This window comes from Eleutherodactylus coqui, chromosome 13 (assembly GCF_035609145.1).
Source record: "Eleutherodactylus coqui strain aEleCoq1 chromosome 13, aEleCoq1.hap1, whole genome shotgun sequence".
In the NCBI taxonomy this organism is placed as follows: Eukaryota; Metazoa; Chordata; class Amphibia; order Anura; family Eleutherodactylidae; genus Eleutherodactylus; species Eleutherodactylus coqui.
Genome location: NC_089849.1, coordinates 95,155,103 through 95,182,547, shown reverse-complemented (window position 1 = coordinate 95,182,547; position 27,445 = coordinate 95,155,103). Strand labels below are relative to the sequence as shown.

The window sequence follows — 27,445 nt, the reverse complement described above, 5'->3', positions numbered from 1 at the left end:
GTTGAATTTGCAAAAATCACTTGTTATATTAGTTGTGTTATATAATTTGTTCTTGTATGATTGTTTTTTGCAAACTGCTGAAAATTTGTACATTTGGCAATTAAATCTAATTTACGATGGGGTAGAATACCTGTGATTGCAATAATATGCTAAAAAGGTTGTTCATTTACAAATCAATGTTTTAAAATTAGAACCAAATGAGTGAACATAAAAAAACACACAGTAGTTAGCTGCCCCCCGGCCCGGCGATCCAGAGCTGCATCCCCACAATTCTCACAGCCTCTGTTGACAGCAGAAGTCAGGCGACTGCTGCCTGCCAAACAGAGACTGCAGTGTCACCACCCGTTCTCCTGGCATCAGCACTCACCTCCTGGGTGCCATGATGATAGGAATTCAAAACGGTGACACCGTGTCCTCTGATTGTCAGACCTGTCAACACAGACTGGTAGTAGCATTTGTTATATTTGTTTCACTCATTTAGCTATAATTTAACCCTTTGCAATCCAATTTTGGATTCAGAGTTTCCTAGGGGGCCTTCTCTTTCTGCCATTATACAACGGCGCCATCTGCTGGCTAGAGCCAGTACTGCGGTATGGGGCATACTGGAGAGGCCCCCGACAACAGTGTGGTCAGTAATATACAGTAAGAATACCCTGCCGGACATCTTCCGACATCGGAGCTGTACAGGCTTCAATCAGAATGTCTTCAGACGTCAGACAGTGGATTGGAAAGGGTTAAAAGGGGATTTGTAGCTGGACAACCCTTTACGTATGTGTGTTTAGTGGAATTTTTACTGTGAACTACATGGCTACCTTAAACTTTCTACTTGCTGAATACCATATACAGGATTCCATGAGCAGTCGCTGCTGCAGATGCATATTCTTGGGATAATGTTAGCATCTCATAATGGCCAAATATGGGCACAAAAAAAAATCACAGAGGTGAGAGAAAAAATGAACAAAGACATAACTCTCAGAAAAGGAAGCCAAATATGCATCACCTGATACTGTAGGGTAGGCCCAATCAGCACATCCCCTAGTAGCATGCAGAAAGCCAGATTGTAATATGAGGGAGCTAAATGTTCAGTGCAGACTCATGTGCACTGTACTCACCTCAACCCAAGATTAGGGGATGGATGGCTGCAAACAGCATAGTCTGCACATGTGAACTGATACCAAGGATGCCAGCCATAGATAAGTGCGCCACACAATACAGGAATACAACCCTACTGGCAAAGCAGTGGATTGCCATGTATAACCACAGTGCACCACATTGGCGGGGCATTCCGGGCTCCCCCAGCATCTATAGCACACTGCATGCAAAAAAACATTAATAACTGCTGTGTTAGTTTGAATTTTGGTCAAAACACGTAAGCTGACGGGCTGCAGTAAGGCCACCACGCATACATCAGCACCTACTCTATCTCACAAATAGCCAAATAAAATCAAAAAGGTGAGAGAATAAATGTACACAACTCACTGAAAAAGGAGCTTCTTATTTTGTGAGTTAAGCATGGGCAGAAAGGTTCAATAGGTATTTTTATATTTTCATAATTGGTATTGTAACCACCTTTTGAGAACCATCATTAGTGGAGAGAAAGGACAGGACAATCTCTAAATTATGCATCCATCATGTGACACCTGTTTTCTTTCCTCCATGTGGGCAAAATTCAGATTTTCATGAACAATCTGTGATCCAAAGATAATTAGCAAGGGACATCTGTCAATTGCAATACATACTCATTGTCAAAAAAAATCAAGCACCTAGAAGGAGTTGTCGGAACTGAGTGAAATTTTCTCTGTGTGATTGTACTGTTGATATAAGTAAGTGATTACAATATCAGAGCAAAAGGGTCATTTATTGTGGAGAACTGACACATTGAAGGGAGGCTCTAGTACCCTGTTGTACCGCCTCTAGCTTGGATACAAGATGTGATATAGGCGGGCATGGAGGTTCTAGTACCCTGTTGTACCGCCTCTAGCTTGGATACAAGATGTAATATGGGCAGGCATGGAGGCTCTAGTACCCTGTTGGGTCACCTTTAGACTTATAGACTTGTAGAGTTGAAAGGGACTTCCAGGTTCATTGGGTACAACCCCCTGCTCAGTGCAGGATTCACTAAATCATCTCAGACAGATATTTGTCCAGCCTCTAGCTTGTATACAAAATATAATATGGGTGGGCATAGAGGCTCTAGTACCCTGTTGTACCCCCTCTAGCTTGGATACATGATGTCATATGGGTTGGCGTGGAGGCTCTAGTATCCTGTTGTACCCCTCTAGCTTGGATTCATGATGTCATATGGATTGGCATGGAGGCTCTAGTACCCTGTTGTACAAGCTCTAGCTTGGATACAAGATGTGATACGGGCAGGCATGAAGGCCCTAGTACCCTATTGTACCGCCACTAGCTTGGATACAAGATGTGATCTGGGTAGGCATGGAGCCTCTAGTACCCTATTGGGCTACCTCTAGCTTAGATACAAGATGTGACACAGCCAGGCATAGAGGCTCTAGTACGCTGTTGGCTGCCTCTACCCTAGATACAAGATGTGATACAGGCAGGCATGGAGGCATATAGATTCTGTACAGCATTCTGCAGTAGCCTCTAGATCATGCAAACTCATTGGCTGTGGAAGTAGGCATCACAAATGGCCTCATACATGTTCTACTGGCAATATATCTGGCAAGCGGGCAGGCCATGGGAGTATGGCAATGTTGTGTAGGCATTCCTGTGACATCCTTGCTGTGTACAGCTGAACATTGTCCTGATGGAAAATGCCTCCTGGATGCCCTGCCATGGGAGGTAACATGGCTGCAGGATTTGCTGAATATATCAGTGAGCTGTCTTTATGCCTTGCATTGCTACTAGAGTTGACCAACTAACATATACGATGGCCCACCAGACCTTCACACCAGCACTAGTGGCAGTGTGCCATTCCATAGTAAAGGCAGGATTGAGGCACTCACCTAGTTCTCTTAAACCTGAATTCATCGCTGAAGAGAACCCAGTTCCACTCTGAAGAAGTCCAGTTTCAGCGTTCAAAACACTAAAGCCAGTGGAGGCGATGGTGGGTGTCAAAGGCAATACACGTAATGGGTGTTGTGAGAATGTCCTTCAGCCAAGCGCCTAGACAGGGTTCAGACTGTCAGGGCTCAAACCTGGGACCTCCTGCACTACAGTCCAGGACTTGAATACCTCCTCGGCTAAAACCTAGCCATGCTCTTGTGTTTCCCTGACTGGCTTCACCCTCTGTTTGTCTGTCTTGGTTCCACACTGCTCCTAATAAGAGACACAATTTAAACTCGGCCCTGTCTCTCCTCCAGCACGCAATTATTGTGCTACACAGCCATGATCTAGCTCCTCTCCTCCTTCTCCACTACAAGTGACTTCAAGACTTCCTGATAACTACTCCTGGCTTCCCTCTTGACAATGCTATGTGCCCCCTCCATCTGTACCGTGACCTGATACTTCTTGATAATGACTCCTGGCTTTCATCATAACAATGCTACTCACCTCCTCTATATGTACCACGACCTGGAACTTCCTAATAACTACTCCTGGCTGTCCTTCCAACAATGCTACCCACTCTCCCATTTGTACTGCAACCTGAGACTTCCTTGTAACAACTTCTGGCTATCCTGGCTACTCTCTAGTGAGTTGCATAGCTACTACACCTGACAATGCTACCCGCCTCCTCATCTGTACCACAACCTGGGACTTCCTGATTACTACTCTTGGCTTTCCTTCCAACAACGCTACCCACCTCATCCATCTGTACTGCAACCTGAAGCTTTCTGATAACAACTCCTGGCTATCCTGACTACTCTCTAGTGACCTGCATGGCTACTACACCCGTGGCTCCTATCCAGTGCTGGAAGATGCTAAACCGACAGATGCAGGGGTCTGTAATGATCGTACCCCTTATTTCTGAGTGGTTGACAACAAACAGTTGGAGCTGCTCGTACTTGCCAGAGAGATCCTCTCTACTGGTGATCTGTCGAGGGTGTCCTGAACTAGGTCGCCATGTGCGACCTCGTACATCAACTGGTCCCAACACCTCCTAACAGTCTGGTCAGAACAGCCCAGGTGGCGGCAACTCGTCGATACGACCATTCAGCTTCTCGCATTCCAATAATACACCCCCTCTCAAACTCTGTTAACTGGGTGAAATCTCTTCTTTGCGTCGTAGAGGTGTCTATTGGTCAACAAGCTCTGCACAAGTGGAAGAAGAGGTCACTAAACACAAGGAGCCTCCGAGAGCCTCTTATAGGCCAAGGGGGTAACCACTTTCAGTCCCTCAGGTAGCAAGACTGTTCTCTAATCATGCCACAATTCTAATCATTTGCATATCTGCCTGAGCTGTAACTGCATGCCAAATTTTTCAGCAAAACGACAACTTCTTCTAGGTTCTGGATTGTTTTTATTTTTTACTAGTAGTGGTATTTTTTATTTACAAAAGCTGTGTCAATGCCTTTATAGACCTAAATGCGCTTTCCCAAGGTAGACATTGATGGAATATCTCTTTGGTGTCATACAGTAGGTGTTTCATCTTTCGGGACATTCATTGATACATTCTTAGACTGGTGCTGATAAGGCAAAAAAAATAATAGGATGCATCAACAGAGGTATAAATTCTCAAGACATAAACATAGTTTTGCCTCTCCACAAATCGCTAGTCAAAGCACATATGGAATATTGTGTATAGTTTTGAACACCTGTGTATAAGAAGGACATAGGTGACTAGAGCATGCGCAGAGGAGGGCAACTAAGGTAATTAAGGAAATGGGTAGTCTACAATAACAAAACAGGTTATCAAACTTGCACTATTCAGTTTGGAAAAAATATGGCTTGGGGCCATTTTATTACAATGTACAGATATATAAATGGGCAGCACAGAGGTTGTCTGAGCCGCAAGCCATTCATTGATTGATTGGCTGTGATTGGTGCACCCAGCGCTGGCTGTCATTGGTGCTGGATTAGCCAATCAGAGCAATCTCTTGCTGGAGGCGGGGTCTTCAAACCCTGTCACTAGCAAAAGATCCTCTGACAAGTGCCTGGAGCCCCAGAAAGCAGCGCCAGGGACACGGACAGTGCCAGCTAGGTGAGTATAGCTTTTTTTTTAGTAGTGCATCTAGCACTGCGTTTAGCACTGCCCAAAACGTGGCACCAACTTGAGACACGTTTTCAGCAGCGCTGCTAATGCTGCCCATTCATATAAATGGGCGACGCAGGGCTGACAATGGGCAGATAGAACATGCATCACTGTCAAAGCACAGCGTCGAAGATGCTGCGTTCTGACGCTTGTGTGAACAGCCCCATTGAAATGAATAGGAGTGTTGTACAGCGTTTAGTGCTGCGCTGAAAAGGCAGCGCTAAACGCTGTACAAAAACATCTGTGTAACATTTTGTGTTGAACTTCGAGAAACAACTTGTTCTATTAGTTGTGCTGAGCTATTTAAATTGTTTTTGTTTGTTCTTTTTGCAGACAGCTAAAAGTTAATAAATTTGACCAATAAACCTAATTTGCAATGAGGGTTGAATAGTTTTGATTACAACTGTAACTAGTCTTCTCCTTTTCAGTTTTGTTGCCATGGTTCATCCTATTCCTAGTCCTCACTTCATGCATAGTATGTAAAATAGCCTCACACTCCCCCTGCGCTTGGATAGATCAGCGCTGATGACATCAGCACCGTGTCTATCCTTTATCTTCTTCTGCCGTTCACCTACCTGAGAAGGTGTCTCAGACTGCTGAAGTAGACTGCACATAGGGTAGTCTAAGAATCTGATGGCCATTGCGGTCCTCTGCCACAGTTGTGGCAGAGGACCGCAATGTTCTCCCATTGAATTCAATGGAGCCGGCGCTACAGCCGGCTCCATTGAAAGCAATAGGCTGCAGGCAAGCCCTGCAGTGATTTTCGGGGAAGGGCTTTAAATATAAGCCCTTCCCTGAAAATCATCCCTAGAATGTGTGAAAAATAAAAAATATATATATACTCACCTCTCTGCAGCTGTTGGAGCTCAGGCACATTCAGCCGGGTCTTCTTCTGCACTGCTGTGAAGTGATTTCAGCAGACGGGGATTTAAAGTCTCTGCCTGCTGAAAAAGCTGCCTCTGATTGGCTGAGCACTGTGACCAATATTTAATGACAGCTGAGAGCTGCCTGTGATTGGTCCCTGCGCTCAGCCTATCAGAGGCAGCACTCACCCATTCATTGAATTCATGAATTCTGATTGGACACAGTGCTCGGCCAATCAGCAAATGTATTTAAAGCCCTCCCCCGAAAATCACTGCAGGTTTTGCCGGCAGCCCATTGCTTTCAATGGAGCAGGCTGTAGCGTTGGCTCCATTGAATTCAATCAAAGAATATCGCGCTCCTCTGCCAAAGCTGTCATGGCTGTGCCAGAGGTTTGCGATCTTCACTATATGCTCTCCGCCGGCCCCATTGAGCACAAGGTGAAACCCTTGGTGAAACCCTTTCAATTTCACAATCAAAAAGCACCGATGCCGCAGTTACCTGCAATTTCAAAAACAGTGTGCTATAATTTTCGCCTGAGGCATTTTTCCGCATGTAAAATTCGCTCATGTGACCGCTGCCATTAAATAGCATTGGTTCTATATAGTGCGATCTTTTTTAAGCGCGAAAAAAATGCACGTTAAAACGCCCGTGTGACTGAGCCCTTAAGCGGTTGTCCAGGATTAGACAAACCTGGCCCCTTTCCTCAAGAAATAGTGCTACACTTGTCCATGGGTCGTGTCTTGTTTTGCAATTCAGGTTCATTAAAGTGCATTGCCACACACAACCTGTGGACAGGTGTGGCACTATTTCTGAAAAAAAAACATCTATATTTTCCTAATTCTGGACCATCCCTTTAAGTTGAAGATGTCAGTAACACTGTTTGTAAAATGCTTCAGCAATGGAGAGTCCTAAGGTCTCGCTGCTGAGTTGAAATTCATGTTCCAGAAACAGACACATTTTATTCCCTAATGACACAGTCACTTTTAAAAAGGTGTTTGGGTCATGGTCCTAAAATATCAGGGGAATTATTTTCTGTCTCACAGCAGAACAGAATCTATTTTGTGATATAATGATTAGACAGCTTTAGTGCAGATGTAGACACAATGGCTGCATATTCTGCATATATTTTATGGCTGCAAACAAATTGTCATAGCAAAGCTTGTTCATGGATCGAGAAAACCGCTTCAAAAAATAAAGATATGAAAGTCAATTCCTTGGCCCCCTAACATAATTTCGATTAGCCACCTTGGTGCTACTAGTTCCTGGTGAGGAGATCACACATTCCTTGTGACTTGATAGGCTGCACTCTCTTGAAAATGAAGTGTCCCAGTGATGTTACTGGTTCCTGGTGTATTGACAGGTGGCATTCTTAGGAATAAGTACAACCCCAATTACAAAAAATTTGAGATGCTGTGTAAAATGGGAAGAAATGTAAAGAAAAAAAAATGTCATATTTGGAAATCTCTTCTAATCATATTTTATTCACAATAGAACATAGAACATATCAGAAGGTTAAAGGATATAAAATCGACATTTTTCCATTTCATTTTTTAAAATTACCTCATTTAGAAATTGATGGCAGCAACACATCTCAAAAAAGTTGGAACAGGTTTAACCCATGGCTGGAAAAGTGAGTTGTACTAATGAAAAACAGCTGGAGGGTCAGTTTTCTACTAAGTTTTCTACATGACCATGTATGCGAGTTAACGCTGTATCATTTAAAGAAAAGGCCATTTATCAATACAATCCAGAAATGCCGGCGTCTTCTCCAGGCCAAGGTTCATTTAAAATAGACTGAGGCAAAATAGAAAACTGTTCTGTGGTCAGATGAATCAATATTTGAAATTCTTTTTGGAAACCATGGATGTGTGTCCTGCGGACTCAAGAGGAGAGGGACCATCCAGCTTGTTATCAGCTCAGTTCAAAAGCCTGCATCTCTGATAGCATGGGGTTGAATTAGTGCCTATAGCATGGGCAGCTTACACATCTTGAAAGGCGCTAATGCTGAGCTGTAGATAGAGGTTCAGACATCTCTTTCATGGAAGGCATCCATCACAACAGCATGGCTTCTCAGAACCAGAGTCCAGATGTGAGCTGACTGCCGGCAGTCCAGACCTTTCACCAATAGGAAACATTTGGCAGATTATGAAACGAAAAATCCGGCAAAGCCGACCCAGAACTGTTGGGCAGCCAGAATCCTACATCACACAAGAATGGGCCACATTAGTTAGTTATCACGCTTGGACGACAAGGGTCTATTGCGCCGATCTAGAATGACCATGACCAAGAGCACTGTTCCATTCAGTGTAGATGTCGGAGGAGGTACCGTTGCCTATCTGTTGCACCCATGAGCGCCGCGGACGACCAGGAGGCCTCCGCCATCCAGCAGGGGTCGCCTCTCGATTTTCCTAGCAATTGCTGCGGTTAGAGCACAGTGGGCCGGAACAGTTTCTGAGAAGCGTGCAACATGACCAAAAAATGCAAGTAGTCTCCTTGTTCTTGTTTTTGTGATTGACTCAAGCCCTGTGCAAGTCTGTATCTCACTGTTTCTGATGAAGTCGAACCAACGGACACAGAGAATCTGGCATTGGCATCGCATGTGAAAGGACTCCAGACGCTCAGTGGTTTGTGACAGCTAGGTGCAGGTCTCCGAGCCATACAATAATATTGGCATTACGCAGGTCTGGTAGAATCGAATCTTAGTCCTGAGTGTCATGTTCTGCCTCCACCAGAGTTTACCCAGGGACCTCATGGCCGAGGCTGCCAGCGCTGTTCTCCACAGGATGCCTGGAAGCGCCCTCCCATCTGTGTGCTGGACGCTTCCGAGGTACAGAAACTCACTCACTGCGTCGACTCTCTGGCTGTTTACGTCTAGGTCCGGAGGGACTGCACCGCCTCCCAGATTCTGCAGCTTGGTTTTTCTCCCAAAATTCCAGCAGTTGGTCTTCTAATGTTTACAGACTACTGTAAAAAGAAGAGGGGATGCTACACAATTATAGACACGACCCTGGCCCAACTTTTGTGAGATGTGCTCCGGCCATCAATTTCTAAATATGTTAATTTTTTTAATGAAATAGGAAAATGTCTCCATTTCACGTTCTAATATATTCTATGTGCTACTATGAATAAAATATGGTTGTATGAGATTTCCAAATCATCACATTCTTGTTTTTTTTTTGCATTAATTTACATTTTACACAGTGTTCCAACTTTTTGGGAATTGGGGTTGTAGTAATTCGATGATGTTACTGGTTCCTGGCTGTATCGTCATCGACAGTTCTGAATGAATTGAAAGGTAGACTTCTCATTAATATGAAGTGTCTGGCTGATGCCACTGGTACCGGTGAACTGATAGGCGGGATTCTAATGAACATGAACCGTCTCGGTAACATCTCTGGGTTTGTTGTATTGATAAAATACATTTCCATAAATATTAAATGCCTTGTTTAAATATTTGGATCGTATTGGCAAAATTGATCAATGAGAACTGGTGGTTACCACAAACTGACTCCATTTATAGGCAACTTTCATCTAGAGACATCTACTAATTAAATGATGCTATAATCAGTGAAGCCCCAGATTCTTTCTAGATATATCCTAATTCTGTTGTTTCTTTCGCAGGGCACTTGCAGACATTTTGATACAACAGGGGCCGATACCTATCCCACACTGTGAACGAGAGGCTATCTCTGCCGTTGATAACTCTCCCAAAGAGAATACGCCTGTAAGAACTTCAAAAAGTCAGTATACTCCAGTGCGAACGACCAAGGCCAACCATGGAACAGGTGGGTTCTTTAAAAATCCTACATGGTTCTAAAAACTTGGATAGATCTTTTCAATATTGCATACAGTAGATGTTAGATAATGGAAATCGCAGACCTATACAAGAACATAGATGTTGTGGGTCCTTCGACAATTTCATATGTAGACTGGCATGTTGTCATCATGGATTTAGGATGTTATATAAACATAAATTCCAAACAGAGAGGCTTCAATAACCATGCTTGATCTACTGCATGTTAAGTCATTGGTCTACCCTTTCCTATTTCTAATCTGCACGTAATTTTTAATCGTCTTCTTCCGGAAGGTCATCTGGACTCTAGAGCTCAGGATGGTTGGAGGGGCCTGTATTTCAAAATATCCTACTGACAATTGTCATATGAGAATTTTCCTTAGTGGGGAGGCTTATCATCATTAGGTTGAAGGCCATGTTTCAGCATGTGTTTGGCAGTGGCATAAACATTGGGTAGGTTACCGAGTGTTTTGTGTCTCCTTGCTCAGTGATGAAGATACTGTATAGATATGGGAGAACTTCAGTTCCCAAATTTCCTTCTTTGTATTTAAGAAAGTACTGGAAAAGTATAGAAGAGTATAAAGTATTCAGATTGTGCAGTGAAAGCCACCACTCCAAACAGATCATTTATGACATAGAAAAAATACAGAAAAACATTGTTGCGTTTCGTAAAACTTTTAAGGCTTGAAAGCAATGTCTTTCCTAATGCAATACATGTAGTGTGTTACTACATGGCGTACTGCTAGGGATGAGTGAGATGGAGAAAGACCTGGGGGTACTAGGTGACTGTAGACTTAACTGGAGCAACCAATGCCAGTCAGCTGCTGCAAAAGCAAATAAAGTCTTAGGGTGCATTAAAAGAGGTATAGGGGCGAGGGACGAGAACATTATCCTTCCATTATATAAGGCACTAGTCAGGCCCCACATGGAATACTGCATACAGTTCTGGACACCGGTGCTCAGGAAAGATGTCACAGTGCTTGAGGGGGTTCAAAGAAGAGCAACTAAACTAATACATGGAATGACGGGACTGGAATACCCAGAGAGGCTATCCAAATTAGGATTATTCACCCTGGAAAAAAGATGGTTAAGGGGCGATCAAATAACTATGTATAAATGCATGAGGGGACAATACAAGGATCTCTCCCAAGATCTGTTTATACCCAGGACTACGAAGGTAACAAGAGGGCATCCTCTATGTCTAGAAAAAAGCAGGTTTCATCACCAACATAGAAGGAGGTTCTTTACAGTAAGAGCAGTGAGACTGTGGAACTCTCTGCCTGAGGACATGGTGATGGCAAAATCCATAGAGGAGTTTAAGAGGGACTAGACGTCTTTCTAGAGCGCTATAATATTACAGGATATAGACATTAGGTGATCAGCGGGGTTGTTGATCCGGGTCTTGGAGTAAGGTAGGAACTTTCAAACGTTGAACCGGGGATTATTCAGACTGCCACTATGGAGTCAGAAAGGAATTTTTTTCTCCCAAGTGGCTAAATTGGTTTCTGCCTCATTGGGGTTTTTTTTTCTTTCCTCTGGATCAACAAGGAGGGTGGAAAGCGGCTGAACTAGATGGACATTGTCTCCTTTCAGCCTGACATACTATGTTACTATATATGTTACCTGTTTGGCCTGTTGAATTTTTAGGAATAACCTGGCACACATAATAGAGGAGCAGGAGAGACACTAGCCATAATAGCCGCTGATCCCCACGTTTCTCTATGGAGGCCACCTCCCCATAATTGTCAGCATTCTGGAATGACTGTCATTAGGTGTACTGAGGTCACGGAACATTTAAAGTAGCTTCAAGTAGCTGTAAATATGATTGCTGGGAATTTGCATTCATGTCTTTCAAAAGTTAATGACTTTTCACCTTTCAAAGTCATAAAAAACGGGTGTCTAAATGAATCCGATTTCATTATATTATTTAGCACTCAAGAATGGATGAAGGGAGATGGAACAATACATGTGGATCAGCACACCAGGATAAAAAGCTTGACTATTTAAGTAATTCCAGACATAGATATTCTCTGGCACAGAATTCACCTAACACATGAAGACGCACATGCCTCTGTATGTCTTGGGTGCATCTTGGCACCTCCGTGCTCCTACACTGAGACGTACACCTGGCATACGTTCTGGTTATTGATTCATATATTTGCAACGTTTCGGGTGAGATTACCCTTTTGTCCACTGGACATACCCCTATCATCTACAACCAGGTTTCCTATCTGGGTTATTTGAACCTAATTCAGGCCCGGTTGTCGCCAATAATCTATCGCAACCATGGCTGATGACGAATGATCTCACCCAAAACATTACGCATCTAAGACTTTGCAATAAACAATAAATGAAAAAGCCCAGCGCTCCAGGGAATTGACCAGATATGTACAATTACTAGGAGTAAGGAGCATTCACTTACTTCACAGGGGGTCTCAGATGACGACACCCCCTACTCCTGGTCTGCAGTGTACCACAATGGTATTCCCAAAGGCTGAGATAGATCCAGCGGAGAAGAGGTTTTCAAGGTTTATTCAGAAATGATAGATGGACTTGCCAGTCCTAACACATAAAAATAAAAAAATGCAGGCTAGTAGAGGTGTACAACGCATTTCGGGGAAGATTTTAACATCAGTGGGCGTATGGGTGTAATTACCCACTGTAGCGGTCATCGTGGTGTGAACAACAAGTGTTTGCCAACGCTGTGCATGAAGGAGTGGAAACCTTCAGTGGAGCAAATGTTTTGCGTTCCGAATGGCGTTGTATGCATAGATCACTGGAGCGCACGCCATTGTGGTCCAAAGGGGTTGAAGGCTATTAAGGCCCCGAGGTTGTATGATGTATTATAGTTCTAATACAGTTCTCAATATAATTATAAATGCCCACTGATGTTAAAACTGCACAAATATAGATTAGTTGGAAACATGTGATCCTTAAATCAAAAATATTATAGGAACCAACAAAACATAAAATAATAATCTAAAATAAAATCCAGGGAATATTTGAAGGAATGGGCATTAGACCACCCTAAGGGCATAGACCATACAGACAACATGGGAAACGTAAAAAATATAAGAATATATCATGGTAAGGAAATGGTATGGAGTAGTGGCATGGACATAATTGTTTATCTGCACATTGGGGTCCCATCGACGCCCTCCACCCATGGATGTTCGTGTGTCCAGGGCAGGTTGACCCAATAACCTAAAGTCAATTTAACAGCCTACAGGGACTTCAGGCGTGACGGACTGCCCCTTGCTGGGTGGCCAGATCACGCCAGATGAGTCACCTTTATTAGTACTGAGTATCTATTTAGGCCGCCTGCACATGGCCAGGTCGGATTCCACATGTGGGATCCCGCAGCAGAATCCGACACTGTGCCAAGCCGGTGACCCCGTGTAGCTGTCCGGAGTCTTCATATTCTGTACTGTGAATGTGCCGTCTGGCGCACCAGGGCACATGTGCAGAACAGATTATGCCGCGGCATCGGTAGGTGAATACATGGATCCCGCGGCCTTTCCACAGTGATGATTGTGGAAGCACCGTGGGTCAGATGGCTTCACTTGACCGCAGAGAATCTGCCTCAAAATAGAGCAATTGATTTCTGCTCGTGTACAGAATAAAAACCCTTTTCTATAGCATGCTATGGCCGGTATTTGCTGTGGAATCCGGAGGTGGACCCTCATTTTGGATTCCGCAGTGCAAATCTGGGGACGTGCAGCCGGCCTTACTTCCATACCCAGGGAGCGCTGCCTTTGTTTACTATCTTCTACATATAAGACTTTATACCTAGCACTTACACCTATAAGAACGAGTCCTGCTGCTCCGGGGGTTAGAGACACTAATGATAATATTTTTTAATAAAAATGCACCTACTTTACAGGGGGCCCCAAGCAAGAGCACCTCCTTAATTCAGATATGCCAAATCTCACTGTTGACGCTGTATCTTTAAAGTCCAGGTCCACAGTGATTGGGTGAAGAACCACTTTTTATTTACCGTATATAACAGGAATACCGAAATGAAATAAATGGGGTCAAAGCGTTTCGGAGGACCGGAATACCTCCTTTATTAAGCACATGTAGGACTCATAGTTAATTAAATCAAGGCATATATATATGATTGAAGATTACCTATCTGGTTCCCTGAAACTCGTCCTTAACTTGTGTATATAGGGAGAGAGCTGTCAATCTGCATGCTGTGGGCGAGGAGAGGCCGGTACGGCCCGCCTCTATGACTCAAAGTCACACTTCATCAACCCTCTGACAGAATCCCTGTAATGTATGTATAAGACACATTATCCATCTTGTGACTTTTCCTGCTTTTTACATGTTTTTTTTTTTTGCATATTTTTGCCTTTTTCTATAAATATAAAAAAAACATATGTTAAGTCATTCAAAAGCAAATACATTATATCTACCATATGTTATCCCCCATCTGATGTACTGGTAGTGTTATACAAGGTTTAGCTTCACTTACATGAAAATAAAGTAAGCGGTGGGAACCTTCATGTCCAAGAAAAAAAGACTTTGTCATATTTTGGAAAAAATGTTAAAAAAGTAAAGTCCCCCCCCCCCCAAAAAAAGAACCCCACTTAATAATGAAACATTACAGATGATCAGATGAGCATACACAAGATATTCCGTCCACGGCGGCTTCACATGGAGGTATTTGTGTGCTTTTTTACAAAATTTGGGCAGAGGATAGAACCTATTGACTTCAATGGGTTTCTTCACATCTTTTTTTGCGCGCTGGAAAAAGAACAGATTTGGAACTCTTTAGGCTAAGTAGCCATTTCCAATCCACTGTCTGACGTCTAAAGACATTCTGATTGAAGGCTGTACAGCTCCGATGTCGGAAGACATCCGGCAGGGTATTCTTACTGTATATTACTGGCCGCTCTGTTGTCAGGGGCCTCGCCAGCATCTCCAATACCGCAGTACTGGCTCTAGCCAGCAGATGGCGCCATTGTATAATGGCAGGAAGAGAAGGCCCCCTAGGAAACCCTGAATCCAAAATTGGATTGCAAAAGGTTAAATCGGGGTGTGATTGTGTCCCTTGTGCTAAAAACTATGCCCTGCGGCACAAATAGTACAGTCGAATCCGCCAATATGCTCACAAAGGGAACTCCTTCATATCCCAAATACACTGCGCATCCGCCCGTGTGAAGCTGCACTAAGTGTGAATCCAGTTTGCACAGTTTTCAATGTGGTTGCAGTAAAACCGCACTAAAAACCACAGCAAATAACGGTAAAACCCCCTGCGCTGTCCTCAGGTGAGCGTCTTGATGTAGCTTTACCTGCCCATCTGAATACACCCCTACGCAGTAAGGGCAACGGGCGTGATGTGCGGTTACTTAACCAGTAATGACCACTTGCTCACTCTCACACTATCTTACTTTCCAAGATTACAGATTATTGGACATTTAGCTTTCGGAATTGCTGGATTAAAGAATGTTAGAATGAAGGGTGTTTCCTAGCTGCACATAAATAAGGCCGGCTCCACACGGGCGAGAAAATTGCGCGATTTTTGCCTGACGCGAGAGTCAGTAAAATAGCTGACTATGAAACCAATGACTTACAACGGTTTCCTTCCCATCTGCGATGTTTTTACTCATGCAATGTTGAGGGAATAAAAAATCGTGGCGTGCTCTGTCTTTCTGCGATGTGCGATTTTTTTTTATCTCCCATGTATTCCCATGGAGGCTTTTTATTGCATCACAGTGCTACAATTGCGATGCGATTTTAACATTACAAAGTCTATTGATTTATGAAATAAAAAATTGCGCAAATTTGTCACATGATTTTATCACGGTCGGCAGCGATGCTAGATTATTAAAAAAAAAAAAAATCATCGCTGATGCTCACAAATCGCAGCGAGTAAAGATGCGATTTTGCCACAATTTTCTAGCAGCAAATTTGTCATCGCCCGTGTGGAGCCAGCCTTAGGTATAATGCACTTGTAATGAAAAGTTGTTCAACTTTCTGATATAGTTAACCCCTTTATGACTGCCGATATGCCTTTTTTCAGCGTTGCATCAGACACCCGACTCAGCTATCCCGTAATAGGTATGGCAGGAGTTGTTTAAAGTTAGCTGGAATCAAGCCCTTTAGATGCCCAAGGTCAATGCGACCACAGCATCTAAGAGGCTGGGAGAGGGAGGAGGCTCCCTCCATGACTGATGCGATCTCAGGGTGCAGATGCGTTGTAGTGTATTCTATGAAGCAAGAAAGTAAAGGAAGTTCAGTTCCCCTAGGGGGACAAAAATAAAAAGTGCAATAAGGTTCAATGAAGATATTTTTTTTTAAATGAATTCACAAAAAAACCCTAATTCCCCCTTAAGGCTTAAACAGACAAACGCATTTGCGTTCATTTTACTCGCCTTAAAACCACGTCCGTAAAACATGATGAATAGAGCCCATTGATTTCAATGTATTTGTTTTCATGAGTGTGTTTCTCGCGCGCAATTCCTGTGCATGAGCAAAGATGGGATCTGCCCTATCTCTCTGCGTTTTACCCAGCAAGCTGCCATAGAAGTCTATGGCAGGTTAAAGTACGAGCGGAAGGGTGTGACTGGCAAACATCGTGGGGAAAAGAAGACAGCTGGCTCTTATTAGGGCTCCTGCAGATGAGCCGTTTTGCGCATGTTATCACGTGTCCCAAATTGCTTGCGCAAACCGCAAATATTAGAACCCATTGATATCAATGGGTTCCCTCACATTCTGCGTTTTTGAGTGAAAATATAGCCAACATGCGCTGTTTTTGTGCGCACTTACACGTCCAAGGCACCATAGGAGTTTATGGAGGTGCGCAAACGAAATTGCGCGTGGAACTGAGTTATTTTATAACGTCAGGGACTAATTATGCTGCTTATCCACTCAAATCGCAGCGCGGGACACTTGTGAACGTTCCTGGCTGCGCAACAAAGTACAGTAAACAGTGCTGCTACGTGAGCGAAAGCCCGTGATAGCTCTCCGTTCACAGCGCAATCACACCATGCTCTCTCGAGCGTACATACGCCTACGCTGTTAGGGCTCATCCACACGGCGATGTTGGCCCGTATTTGCACATGCAAAATCTGCACACGCTAAACACAGAGAATAAAAGCCATTGATTTTCATGGGTTCGTTCTCATAAGTGCGTTTTGAGCACGTATTTTGTGTGTGCGCAGAAAAATAGGACCTACTCTATATTCCTGCGTTTTGTGCAGCAATCGCCTCATAGAAGTCTATGGGAGGTGCGCAAATATACAAGGGGAAGCGTTAAACACTGCGAGAAACACAGGAAAAGAAGATAGCTGGACAATCGATTCCACGGAAAGGGAGCGTCACGCGCGCATATGAACTAGCCTTGTGTGCGCAGATATTACAGTAATATTACCTGGCTCTTCAAACATGGTTCATGCACAAATATGCTGCAAAAATATATGTTCCCAATATGAGTATGTCTACTTTTTCCTACAGAAGATTCCTGCAGTTTGCATTCCTTGCCCCCAGAGCATACAAATAGTTTCTCATGTGGGTGTTCCAACCTCATTGTAGGGGTGTCTTCCGCTTTTGCAACAATCCCTGTAGGCACAAATGTGACTCTATGGTTATTGTTGTGGCTGCTTGTTTAATGTTATATCAGAGAATATTCTACCAGGGAAGAAGGGGTATTGTGTGGGGGGGTGAGGGCCCACGTTGTGTGAACAGCCCTGGGCCCATGGTCTCCTTAGGCCCAATGTCCTCAGACGGGTCAGATTCTGTGCGGGAAATCCTGCATGGAATCCAGCCCTGCCTGCGGCCGAAGAGCCCTGCGTACCTGTATGATTCCGGCAGCGGCATCCGCGCAGACCTCTCCACTTCTGGGTTCGCTATACTGGTCCTCACGGCTCTCCTGCTTTACCGCAGGATCTGCAGCCCGTCCGCAGTGTCAGCTGCGGGTCTGCTGCAGATCAGATGGCTTCCATTGACTTCAATGGAAGCCGTCCATGCGGGAAAAGGTCCAAACAAATTCACATTCTTTAATCCATTTGCGGACACCCATGCTTCTCTATGGGCAGCTTGATTTGCCCATAGACATTGGGCCTTAATCAACCACTGATTATCTGTACACACATAGGCCCACTGAAAGCAGCTTATACAATACAACATATACCACTATATAATACACTATATATATATCTTTTCTTGGCATTCGCGTGTATGATCACCATTCCATACATCATTTTACAGTTAATTAGCTGTGTCCAAATAAGGATTAAGTAAAGATCTCCAAGTACTTCATTGATTGCTGCTCATTGGCTTTTCCAAGGTTACTGAGCGGGGTCAGGCGCTAAGAGTTGGCCTTGGAAAAAATGTAAGAAAGAGATTTCAGACTTGACTTTCTCTATAAAATGTCAGAGAACCAAGGCGTCTTTAGCCTGCCAAGCATATATCTCCATTACCAAGCAAATCATAATAGCTAGGTGGATTTTCTTAGCAAACCCATAAACTCCCCTACCATAAACCTTGAAGAATCACTTCTAACCCCTGAACACCGCCATCTATTTTGGTTCAACTCCCTGATAAAAGTATATAAACAACTTATCAGTCCTAGTACTAAGGGCACAATTCTAGTCCTACAAAAAATTCACAAAAAGGCCCTAGAAAACACTAAACTCTCCTTTCTAATTCCTGCCTCCTTAACCCTTTCCAATCCACTGTCTGATGTCTTCCAACATTCTGATTGAAGCCTGTACAGCTCCGATGTCAGAAGATGTCCGGCAGGGTATTCTTACTGTATATTACTGGCTACTCTGTTGTCAGGGGCCTCACCGGCATGTCACATACAGCAGTACTGGCTCTAGTCAGCAGATGGTGCCATTGTAAAATGGCAGAAAGAGAAAGCCCCCTAGGAAACCCTGAATCCAAAATTGGATTGCAAAGGGTTAATCCCTTCAATATTAGCAAACTGGCCTCTAAAAATATCTTAAACATGGAATAAATGAATCACCTGATGGTACAAGATAGCCTTAACAACACAATACCCACCTATCCAAGTTAGGACCCTCACACAACACCATTTTTTCACTTTTCTGGAGACTTTGGATATCTTTACATCTATTGAAAGAGTTCAAACCTCATATCATGATATACTCAGAGACTCACTCTGGTTTGAAGCCAACTTTTCTTTTCCGACTCTACCGAGTAAACACGACTTTATGGAGGGCTATTACTTAACTCCGCCCCTAATAAATCTCGGTACCTTAGAGAATGGGAGAGGGAGTTGAAAACTACTTTCTGCAGAAAAGACACAACCAAAATCCTTACAATTCCCATGGCTTTAGTAGATGTGTCCATATGCAAGAAAAATATTTTAAGCTACTCACTAGATGATACCAAACCCCTGCTTGCCTCTCCAAACTAAATCTAACACCACCAAGCAAGAAATTGCAAGTTGGGGAAAGGGCAAAAGACATAATTTTCTAGCCACCTGGAAATCCTGATCTGATTTCATTAAAAATTTACATTAACCCCCAATGCCCCTCCACTCTTTTCCCTCACCCCCATCCTTGGCCATTCTTCTCAACATTCGGCGCAATTAGTTACCTTTCTCAATTATCTCTGCCTTGTATTTCCATCAGAAGACCAGTTGTTCCCGAATCTGTTCTTCAGGTTATAAGGTTATCTATAGATCTATATTGCTTTCTCCTGATTCAGTCTAATTCTGTAACAGCTCTTTGCTGTTTCTTGGCATAGAAGGGCTTCACAGCAGCACGAACAAGTCTTCATTGTTCGCACTGCTCAGAAGCCCATCAATGCAAATAAAGAGCAGAGAGCAGCTGCAGCCGTTGGCCGGGCCAGGAGCTAATGTGCATGCGCTCCAGAGATCCCGGCCGCCCAGAAGATCATTGCACATCAAGCTAGAAGTGTGCAAGTCCCGGCCATGTCCACTTCTTTGCGGAGGTGATCGATTCCCATAGCAACGGCCAATAAATAGTTACAATAAAAACTGAGGCTTTTCTAAAAAAGGGACATTTTTAGGTACATGTATTGGTGAAAACTTTCCTTTTTTGTACATTTGCAACATTACCCCTAATGAGTATGGCAGGAGTTGTTTACAGTCAGCTGGAATCAAGCCCTTTAGATGCCAAGGTCAATACGACCACAGCATCTAAGAAGTTGAGAGAGGGAGGGGGCTCCCTCCATGATTGATGCGATCCCAGGGTGCTGATGGGTTGTAGTGTATTCTACGAAGCATGAAAGTAAAGGAAGTTCAGTTCCCCTAGGGGGACAAAAATAAAAAGTGCAATAAGGTTTAATGAAGATATTTTTAAAAAATGAATTAATTAAAAAAACACCTCAAAAAAGCCCTATTTCCCCCTTAAGGCTTAAACAGACAAACACATTTGTGTGCGTCTTACTCGCATGAAAATCACGTCCGTAAAACATGATGAATAGAGCCAATTGATTTCAAGAGTGTGTTTCTCGCGTGCAATTCCTGTGCATGAGAAAAGATGGGATCTGCCCTATCTCTCTGCGCTTTACTCAGGAAGCTGTGATAAAAGTCTATGGCAGGTTAAAATGCGAGCGAAAGGGTGTGACCGGCAGATAACGCAGGGAAAAGTTGGCTCTTATAAGGGCTCCTGCAGATAAGCGGTTTTGTGCATGTTATCACGTGTCCCAAATTGCTGCTACGTGTGCCGAGTAAACTTTGAATACAACTTTATGGAGGGCTATTACTTAACTCCGCCCCTAATAAATCTCGGTACCTTAGAGAATGGGAGAGGGAGTTGAAAACTACTTTCTGCAGAAAAGACACAACCAAAATCCTTACAATTCCCATGGATTTAGTAGATGTGTCCATATGCAAGAAAAATATTTTAAGCTACTCACTAGATGATACAAAACCCCTGCTTGCCTCTCCAAACCAAATCTAACATTGGGTTTCTGAGATGGGAATACCCTTTCAAGTTTGAGCAGCAAACCTGAATTTGAAGTATATGTAGAAGCCCCATCCGTGCGTTCGCAGAGTAGGGCAACACACAGCCGTCAGCTCCCTCCCATCCAACCACCTGTACAATGGGACCTTATAAGTGCTTGCAGTCGGGAACAACTAGTAACGTGGGGCTGAAGCCAAATGGGTTGAGAGGGGAAGCTGCTGTAAGCGAGCTGCGGGTCCTTTACGAAGGAGTTGGATCAAAGTAGCGAGTCAATTAGCCAGGCAGGGAGCAAACTGCAAAGAGAGTCCTGAAGATTATTGTGTAATGTGGGGGGATTGCAAAGAGGCACTCACTGGTCAGCAGGGATTCCAGCCTGGCATAGTTCAATTAAGAGCGAGTAATGCTGCTATAGAGTAAGTGCAGTTCTGCGTATTGTGGTTACGGATGAATAAATGAGTTCAATGCAGACTTAACCAGACATCTTAGGCCTCTTAACCCTTTCCAATCCAATTTGTATCCTGGTTTTCCTAGGGGGCTTACTCTTTTTCTGTCATTATACAACGGCGCTATCTGCTGGCTGAAGCAAGTACTGCATGAGGTGACTCATTGGATAGTCTCCGACAGTAGAGAGGCTGGCAATATACAGTAAGAGAACCCCAACAAATGTCTTCCAACTTCAGAGCTGTACAGCCTTAGATCATAATGTCTTTAGACGTCAGACAGTGGATTGGAAAGGGTTAAAGTGGAACTGGACTATAAAAAAGATCAGTTTCTATTGATACAAGTTTGTCCAGACTGAGAAAGTTACCTTGTGAAATTTCCACCCATTTGAGCCAAGTGTTCAAAGTAACCACCAAGAACTAGTGCCTAGCTTGTGTAACCATTGAGCCTGACAACTACATAGAGATGGTAAAGGCCAAGCCTTTTTGCCTCTGAATGAGATAAAATTGAGATCCAGTCTTTATATCTGTCTGCGGCCAAGTTCTTTCTGCTGTGCCAAAATAATTCCAGGCCATACTGGACTGGCCCCCACAGGGCATTACACAAGTACCAGCCAAGAACATATGGAATGTTACTTAAAGAGGCAAGAAAGGAGCCCCTTTAGGTACAGTATCATATAACGCATCAGAAGCTTCCTAAAAAGTGGAGATATTCTTCCAGTGTATTTATGGCTACATGCAAATAAGGAAATTGGAACGCATCCTATTGGATGGCAGCATCCCTGCAAATTAATGTCCGACCCTTCATACAAGCACACCAACATCTCCTCCCCACTACCTTTGGTACAGTTCATGTTAGACACTATCAGCCGCCACTAGTAAGAATACTCTCTTGTAGGCCGTGCATGAACTGTTGTGATATTCATGACATTAAAGTAACCATGGCAACCGTATTGATTAGAAAAGAAAAGGAAGCTTACGAGCAACTTAGGAAGAACACAGAATGAGATTTTGGCAGTAAAACGCGTGGTGTACCTCTCCAATATTGCTCTCATTATGGCTGATCAGAAAACGATGGCACAAGGTTGGAGTATAACCCACACTGCCTCGTGCTTATTAGGTTAGCTTTGAAAAAATATATATATTTTTTACTTTTTCAGCTTTTGGATTATTCCAGGTGACCAATAGTTTATATCCGCAATGCTTTTTTAAAATGCGTTTTTTTATGAGGCGCAAGAGCTTCCAGGATACTCTTTACCAATAGTTATCATTAGGAACCTCTATCTATTCAAATTCTACAAGCAGCCTTGGCCCCTCTAATGTTCTTCGCTCCCCTACTAGTGTCACTTGTTATTGATGATGACCTGCTGTACAGGTAGGGAGGATACAGGCAGATTGGAATGGAAGGATTCAACACAGAGCATTACCAAATCATGTATATATATAGTCTAGTTCATACTGACTATTGTACATTTCAAACCCAGTAACCAAGTAAACGGGTGCATGCAATGCAACCCAGATACTGTCACATATATGTATTCAGTAACTTGCACCGGTTTTGACGCAAACTGTGGCAATCAATGTTATAAATTAAAATGTGTGCCAAAGTTGTGTAAAAACTTCAGTTTTTTCACTTCCTTTCTAAAAAATTTGAAAATGACATAAAAAAGAGGATGTGGTTTACGGGGAGAGGGCGTGGTCATTAACTTTTGGACAAAGTTATTACTACTAAAGCCAGAAAATAGCACAGTTACACATTTTTGCTGACTTTCGTTCTGGGGGTTATTTCAATGTTTCTGCTGGTAGAGAGCAACAAGAGGATGCAGGGAGCATTATAGATCGTTCAAGACTTCCTGCAAAGACGCAACTCATAGAGTAGCTTCCTTCTAATAGGTGGCGCTGTGAAGGCATTATACCATTACTCAACAATTTCTAACATTATGGAACTATCCAAAATGCGCCAAATTTATGAAGAGGTTGCAGCTTTTATTAAACTAGATTGACCTGATGTTCACTACACGAATATAAGATGTTTGGGAAAATGGTTGTTGTGAATTTCCCCCTCTACCCCGCTCTCCATGCCGCTTCTCTCTTCCTTTCTCTCCATGTTGCTTCTGTCTCCCCTCTCTACCTCACCCCCCTCCCCTCTCTCTCGCTCCATGCCGCTTTTTTCTCCCTCTCTCTACATCTCTCCCCTCTCCTCCATGCCGCTTCTCTCACCCCCTCTCTGTCCCTCTCTCTCCATGCTGCTTCTCTCTTCCCCATCTTTTTTCCTCTCCATGCCACTTCTCTTCTCCTCCCCCTCTCTCCATGCTGCTTCTCTCTCCCCCACTCTCTCCATGCCGCTCCTCCATTTTCTCTCTATGCTGCTTCTCTCCCTTTCTTTCCATGCCGCTTCTCTTTCCCTCTCTCTCCAAGCCGCTGCTCTATGTGTATGTATGTGTGCGTGTGTTAGTGTGAGAAGGTTCTCTATATGTTCTCGCTACACAGTAGCAAAAGGGGTGATGCGATCAAAACTGGGACCCCTCTGTCTAAGTACCATCTCATGGTATGTGCACCCTTGGCCTCACCCCTTTTCAGCATTTGACCTACTCTTCTTACCGTATTCGCCCTTTGGGTTGTGATTGTAGGTAGAAGAAACGCAGTGTAGGATACGACTCATGTTTATTCTTTTATATTTCTATGTGTTTTGTTTAACTTTAAGATGTCACTTTAAGAATTTGAAGCCTCTGTGCCCGTATGTAACGGGGAGTGACTGGCACCGCAGTGCTTAAGCAGATGAATTAACATCAAGGTGTGAAGCCGGTCCACAACAAGACTTCTTCTCTTCAAAACAATAACAGCGCTGCTTGATAGGATTGAGCCTACTGTGAGGCGCCATCTGGCCAGCGCTCACCAGACAGAGCAGATCCGTTCTGTCAGGAGCGCACATATCACCCGCCACAGCCTGACAATTACACCAAGACACGCAGTATACTTACATTAGTTTATTACTTTGGCAACTTTTTATTTATGCAAAAGTATTTACTTTTACGACGTCAGGGGTTGTAGACATCTAAGGGGGCTTTTAGAGGAACGACTATAGTTCAGTCTAAATGCAGCCAACGACTCAATGATGAATGAGAATCGTCCGCTTCTCGATTGTGGTTCAGTTTCTGCAGGACCAAAAATCATTGTTGGCTCATTCGCTTGTCGTTCCGTTTATTCACTTCTCATAGGAATGTGAACACTGAACGAGAGGTCAACGAGTCAACGAGAAATGTGCAATGTACAAGGAGCCATAGAGATGGACCACTTGGCTGCTACCCCTTGGAGAGTGGTGGACAGTAATGGGTGGTCCTATACTCTATGATGATGGTATAAAGAACCCATGCAGGACTCTTTTCTCCAGAGTCATGGAATGGGCCCTTTTGTCCTTGCGCCTTAGGGCTGCTTCAGATGTCCGTAAGTGCAAAAACACCTGCGGTAACGTGACTTTTTGAACTGCGAAGGTTGCCCTATTGTACAGTTTAGCGCATTCTACTGTACTTTCCGCTCTGCCGAAGACCTTCACATCCACGCTGTGATTAAAAGGCTGCAAAGCCTAATTAGTAATCGATTTTTCCCGCATTTAGACTGGATTCACATGGGTATATTTGAGCATGCATTTACTCGCACAAGATTTGTGCACAATACGCAGTGAATAGAACCCATTGATTTCAATGTCTTTGTTCACAAGCTGCATTGCATTAGAACAAAAAAAAAATCGCAGTATGATCTATTTTGCTGCGCATTTGCGCACCAAGACTCCCCTTAGGGGCGGACTCACATAGGCAGAGAATAGAACGCATCATGCTCTATCTTAGTGCACATTTGTGCACCATAGGGACCATTGAAGCTTATGGGGGTGCGCAAATGATATCCACATAACTGGTCATTATGTTGTGCAATTTCACGAGAAATTGAACACACCAGTGACTAATTAGGCTGAACCTTTTAAATCAAAGCAAGGGGTGTCCTACGGCGAAGTGAACAGTCTCCAGGCAGTGCGGAAAGTGCAGTAAAATGCACTAAAACGTTCACAGCGCACAAAGTTGCGCTACCATGTGCGTATTTGTGTATACGGCCATGTAAGTCCACCCTAAAAAAGAATGTGGATGCGCAAATGTGCACAAAATACTCTAGGAGATGCACGAAACATGCTGTAATTGCGCAGGAATTCATTAGTTTAATTAGCTATTTCAATCACTGCGTTTTTCCGCTCATATCAACATGCCCTGCGGGCGCAAAACGTGCGGTAGAATGGGCTAATGAGCGGAAATAATAAGCATCATTCATTCAGCAAAAATGCCACGGCTGGACACACGCGAATACACACACGCTGTGTGAGACCAGCTTTAGTGAAGATCCCAATGTAGTCTTTGGTGCGGGATCCCCTCTTTTCGATGTACTACGTGCTCTGGTGCACATTTTAAGCCTTTGACCTGAAGAACACCCTGAAACGCGTTGTTTTGACATTGAGGAGATTGAATTCACTTTGGCGCCTTATTCGGAGCGCTCCTAAATCTGTCCATATATATTTGTTCGCCCCTGAAGGAGACTTGAAGATGCGATCATTCGTTCACTTATGTAGTGCATTCTACTAAGCCTATGAGAGCAGCCTACTAGACTCTGCCGGAAGCAGGGCCTAATAGGCTGAGTTACATGGCAGACATGGAGGCCTTTGTCAGGCTTCTGTCTGCCATGTAATCTCATTGGTACCTTGCAATCGTACTGTAGGGTGCTGATGGGTGACAGAAAGAGCCGCTCCCCTTGTCACCTACATACTGCAGTTACTATTGCTTGTGGCATGTAAGGGGTTAAACTGCCAGGATTTGGGTTTTCTCCATATCTGGCAGGTAGAGCAGGAGCCGGGCTGTCAGTAGTCAGTTAAACCACCGCCTTAAAAAGATCTATGTGCAGGCTTAAAGCCCATTGGTGAGTTCAGTAAAAAGGTGTATTGGCCGTCACTAAGGGGTTAAGCATGAAATGACTGATAACAGAGAGCAGAAGATTGTATTCACCTGTGCTGCAGTCAGCGTCTCCCACTCAGGGATGGTTGATAACAGGAGATAATAGATTGAAGTCAACTGAAGACACAGTAGGGTTCAGCCTGTGTCTTTATTGGGTCGGTGCAGGTACTCTATAGATCACTGGACGTCTCCTCGACCTGCAGGGCTATATGGGTCTTTGAACCAATGGTGGCCTTATGAATCTCGTGTCTGCAGATCATCGCTTCTCACTAATTGACAGTTTCTAGGATGCTGTGAGCTCTGTGATGTTTTTGCGATTATTGTGCCGTCTTCTGACCCCCCGCGCTCTCATCATCCTCAGCCTTTGAGCTGTCCTATTTCGAAGACGGAGCCATCTGGCAGATCTTGAGCTGCCACTATCTAGGGATTCGCAGTAGCTGGAGCACAATCAGGAGGAGCGCCGTCGCCTAGAGTCATCAAATGACCCTGCTAGATTTAATCATTTTCCTATAGTCCTAGTAATGCGAGCATATGGCTGGACTAGTTAACGGAAGCAAATCTCTACATTTTCAGCCGGTAAAACTGCCAGTCCCTCAGAATTTTTGTTATGTACCAACCTGGCACACAATGCCTTCTTTACCTTCTTCAGGGGACCCCTATCCCTCAAATTAAAAATCCCAGTAATTACAAGTCCTTGAGTCGTCCTCAAATTTCTATTCCGTTCTATCTGCTTCTGGAGGATCTCTCTCCCCCCCCCCCCCCCCCCCTGCTCACTGCCGCAACTCCCCTCTCACCCGCGCCGGCAACCGAACCTTTTCTTCCGAGCGGGCAGGTACTCGCTAAGGGCAACACTCGATCGAGTAATTGCCCTTAGCGAGTATGCTCGCCCATCTCTAGTCAGAACGCCTCTCTTTATACATATGGATGTTCCTTTTAGGTCTGGACTCCATGATGATTATCTCACTATATGATCATGATAGATTGCTGTGCGCTTTTGGTCGTTACTGCTAGTGTTAACCTTTGGATGGCGCTGTACCACCAATGTCATATATTTTGCAATCACAAAATTGTGAGTAATGAAGTTTTCCATATGCCCCCAATAACACTAGTTTGATTAATGCATTTCAACTGTAATAAACCATGACTAGATGGCAGTCACTACCAGGCAGCCTAGTACAATGGACATCGTATGTGACCTACTGGCCATGCAGTAAAACTAACAGGTATTCCACTCACCCAGCTTGCAGCTCCAGGCCGGTGGTGGCAGTGCAGGGTCTATAATCACCAATCCCTCCCCT

General features: G+C 43.9%; 1 protein-coding gene across 3 annotated transcripts in view; it reads left to right on the top strand.

The window, feature by feature from the left end:
- Positions 1 to 27,445, top strand: part of SHISA6 (shisa family member 6) — a 334,205-nt gene that overhangs the window by 34,855 nt on the left and 271,905 nt on the right. For all 3 annotated transcript variants that reach the window (XM_066586596.1, XM_066586595.1, XM_066586594.1), the window contains exon 3: positions 9,641 to 9,804. In XM_066586596.1, coding sequence (XP_066442693.1) covers positions 9,641 to 9,804 — 164 coding nt within the window. The remainder of the gene's footprint in view (positions 1 to 9,640; positions 9,805 to 27,445) is intronic.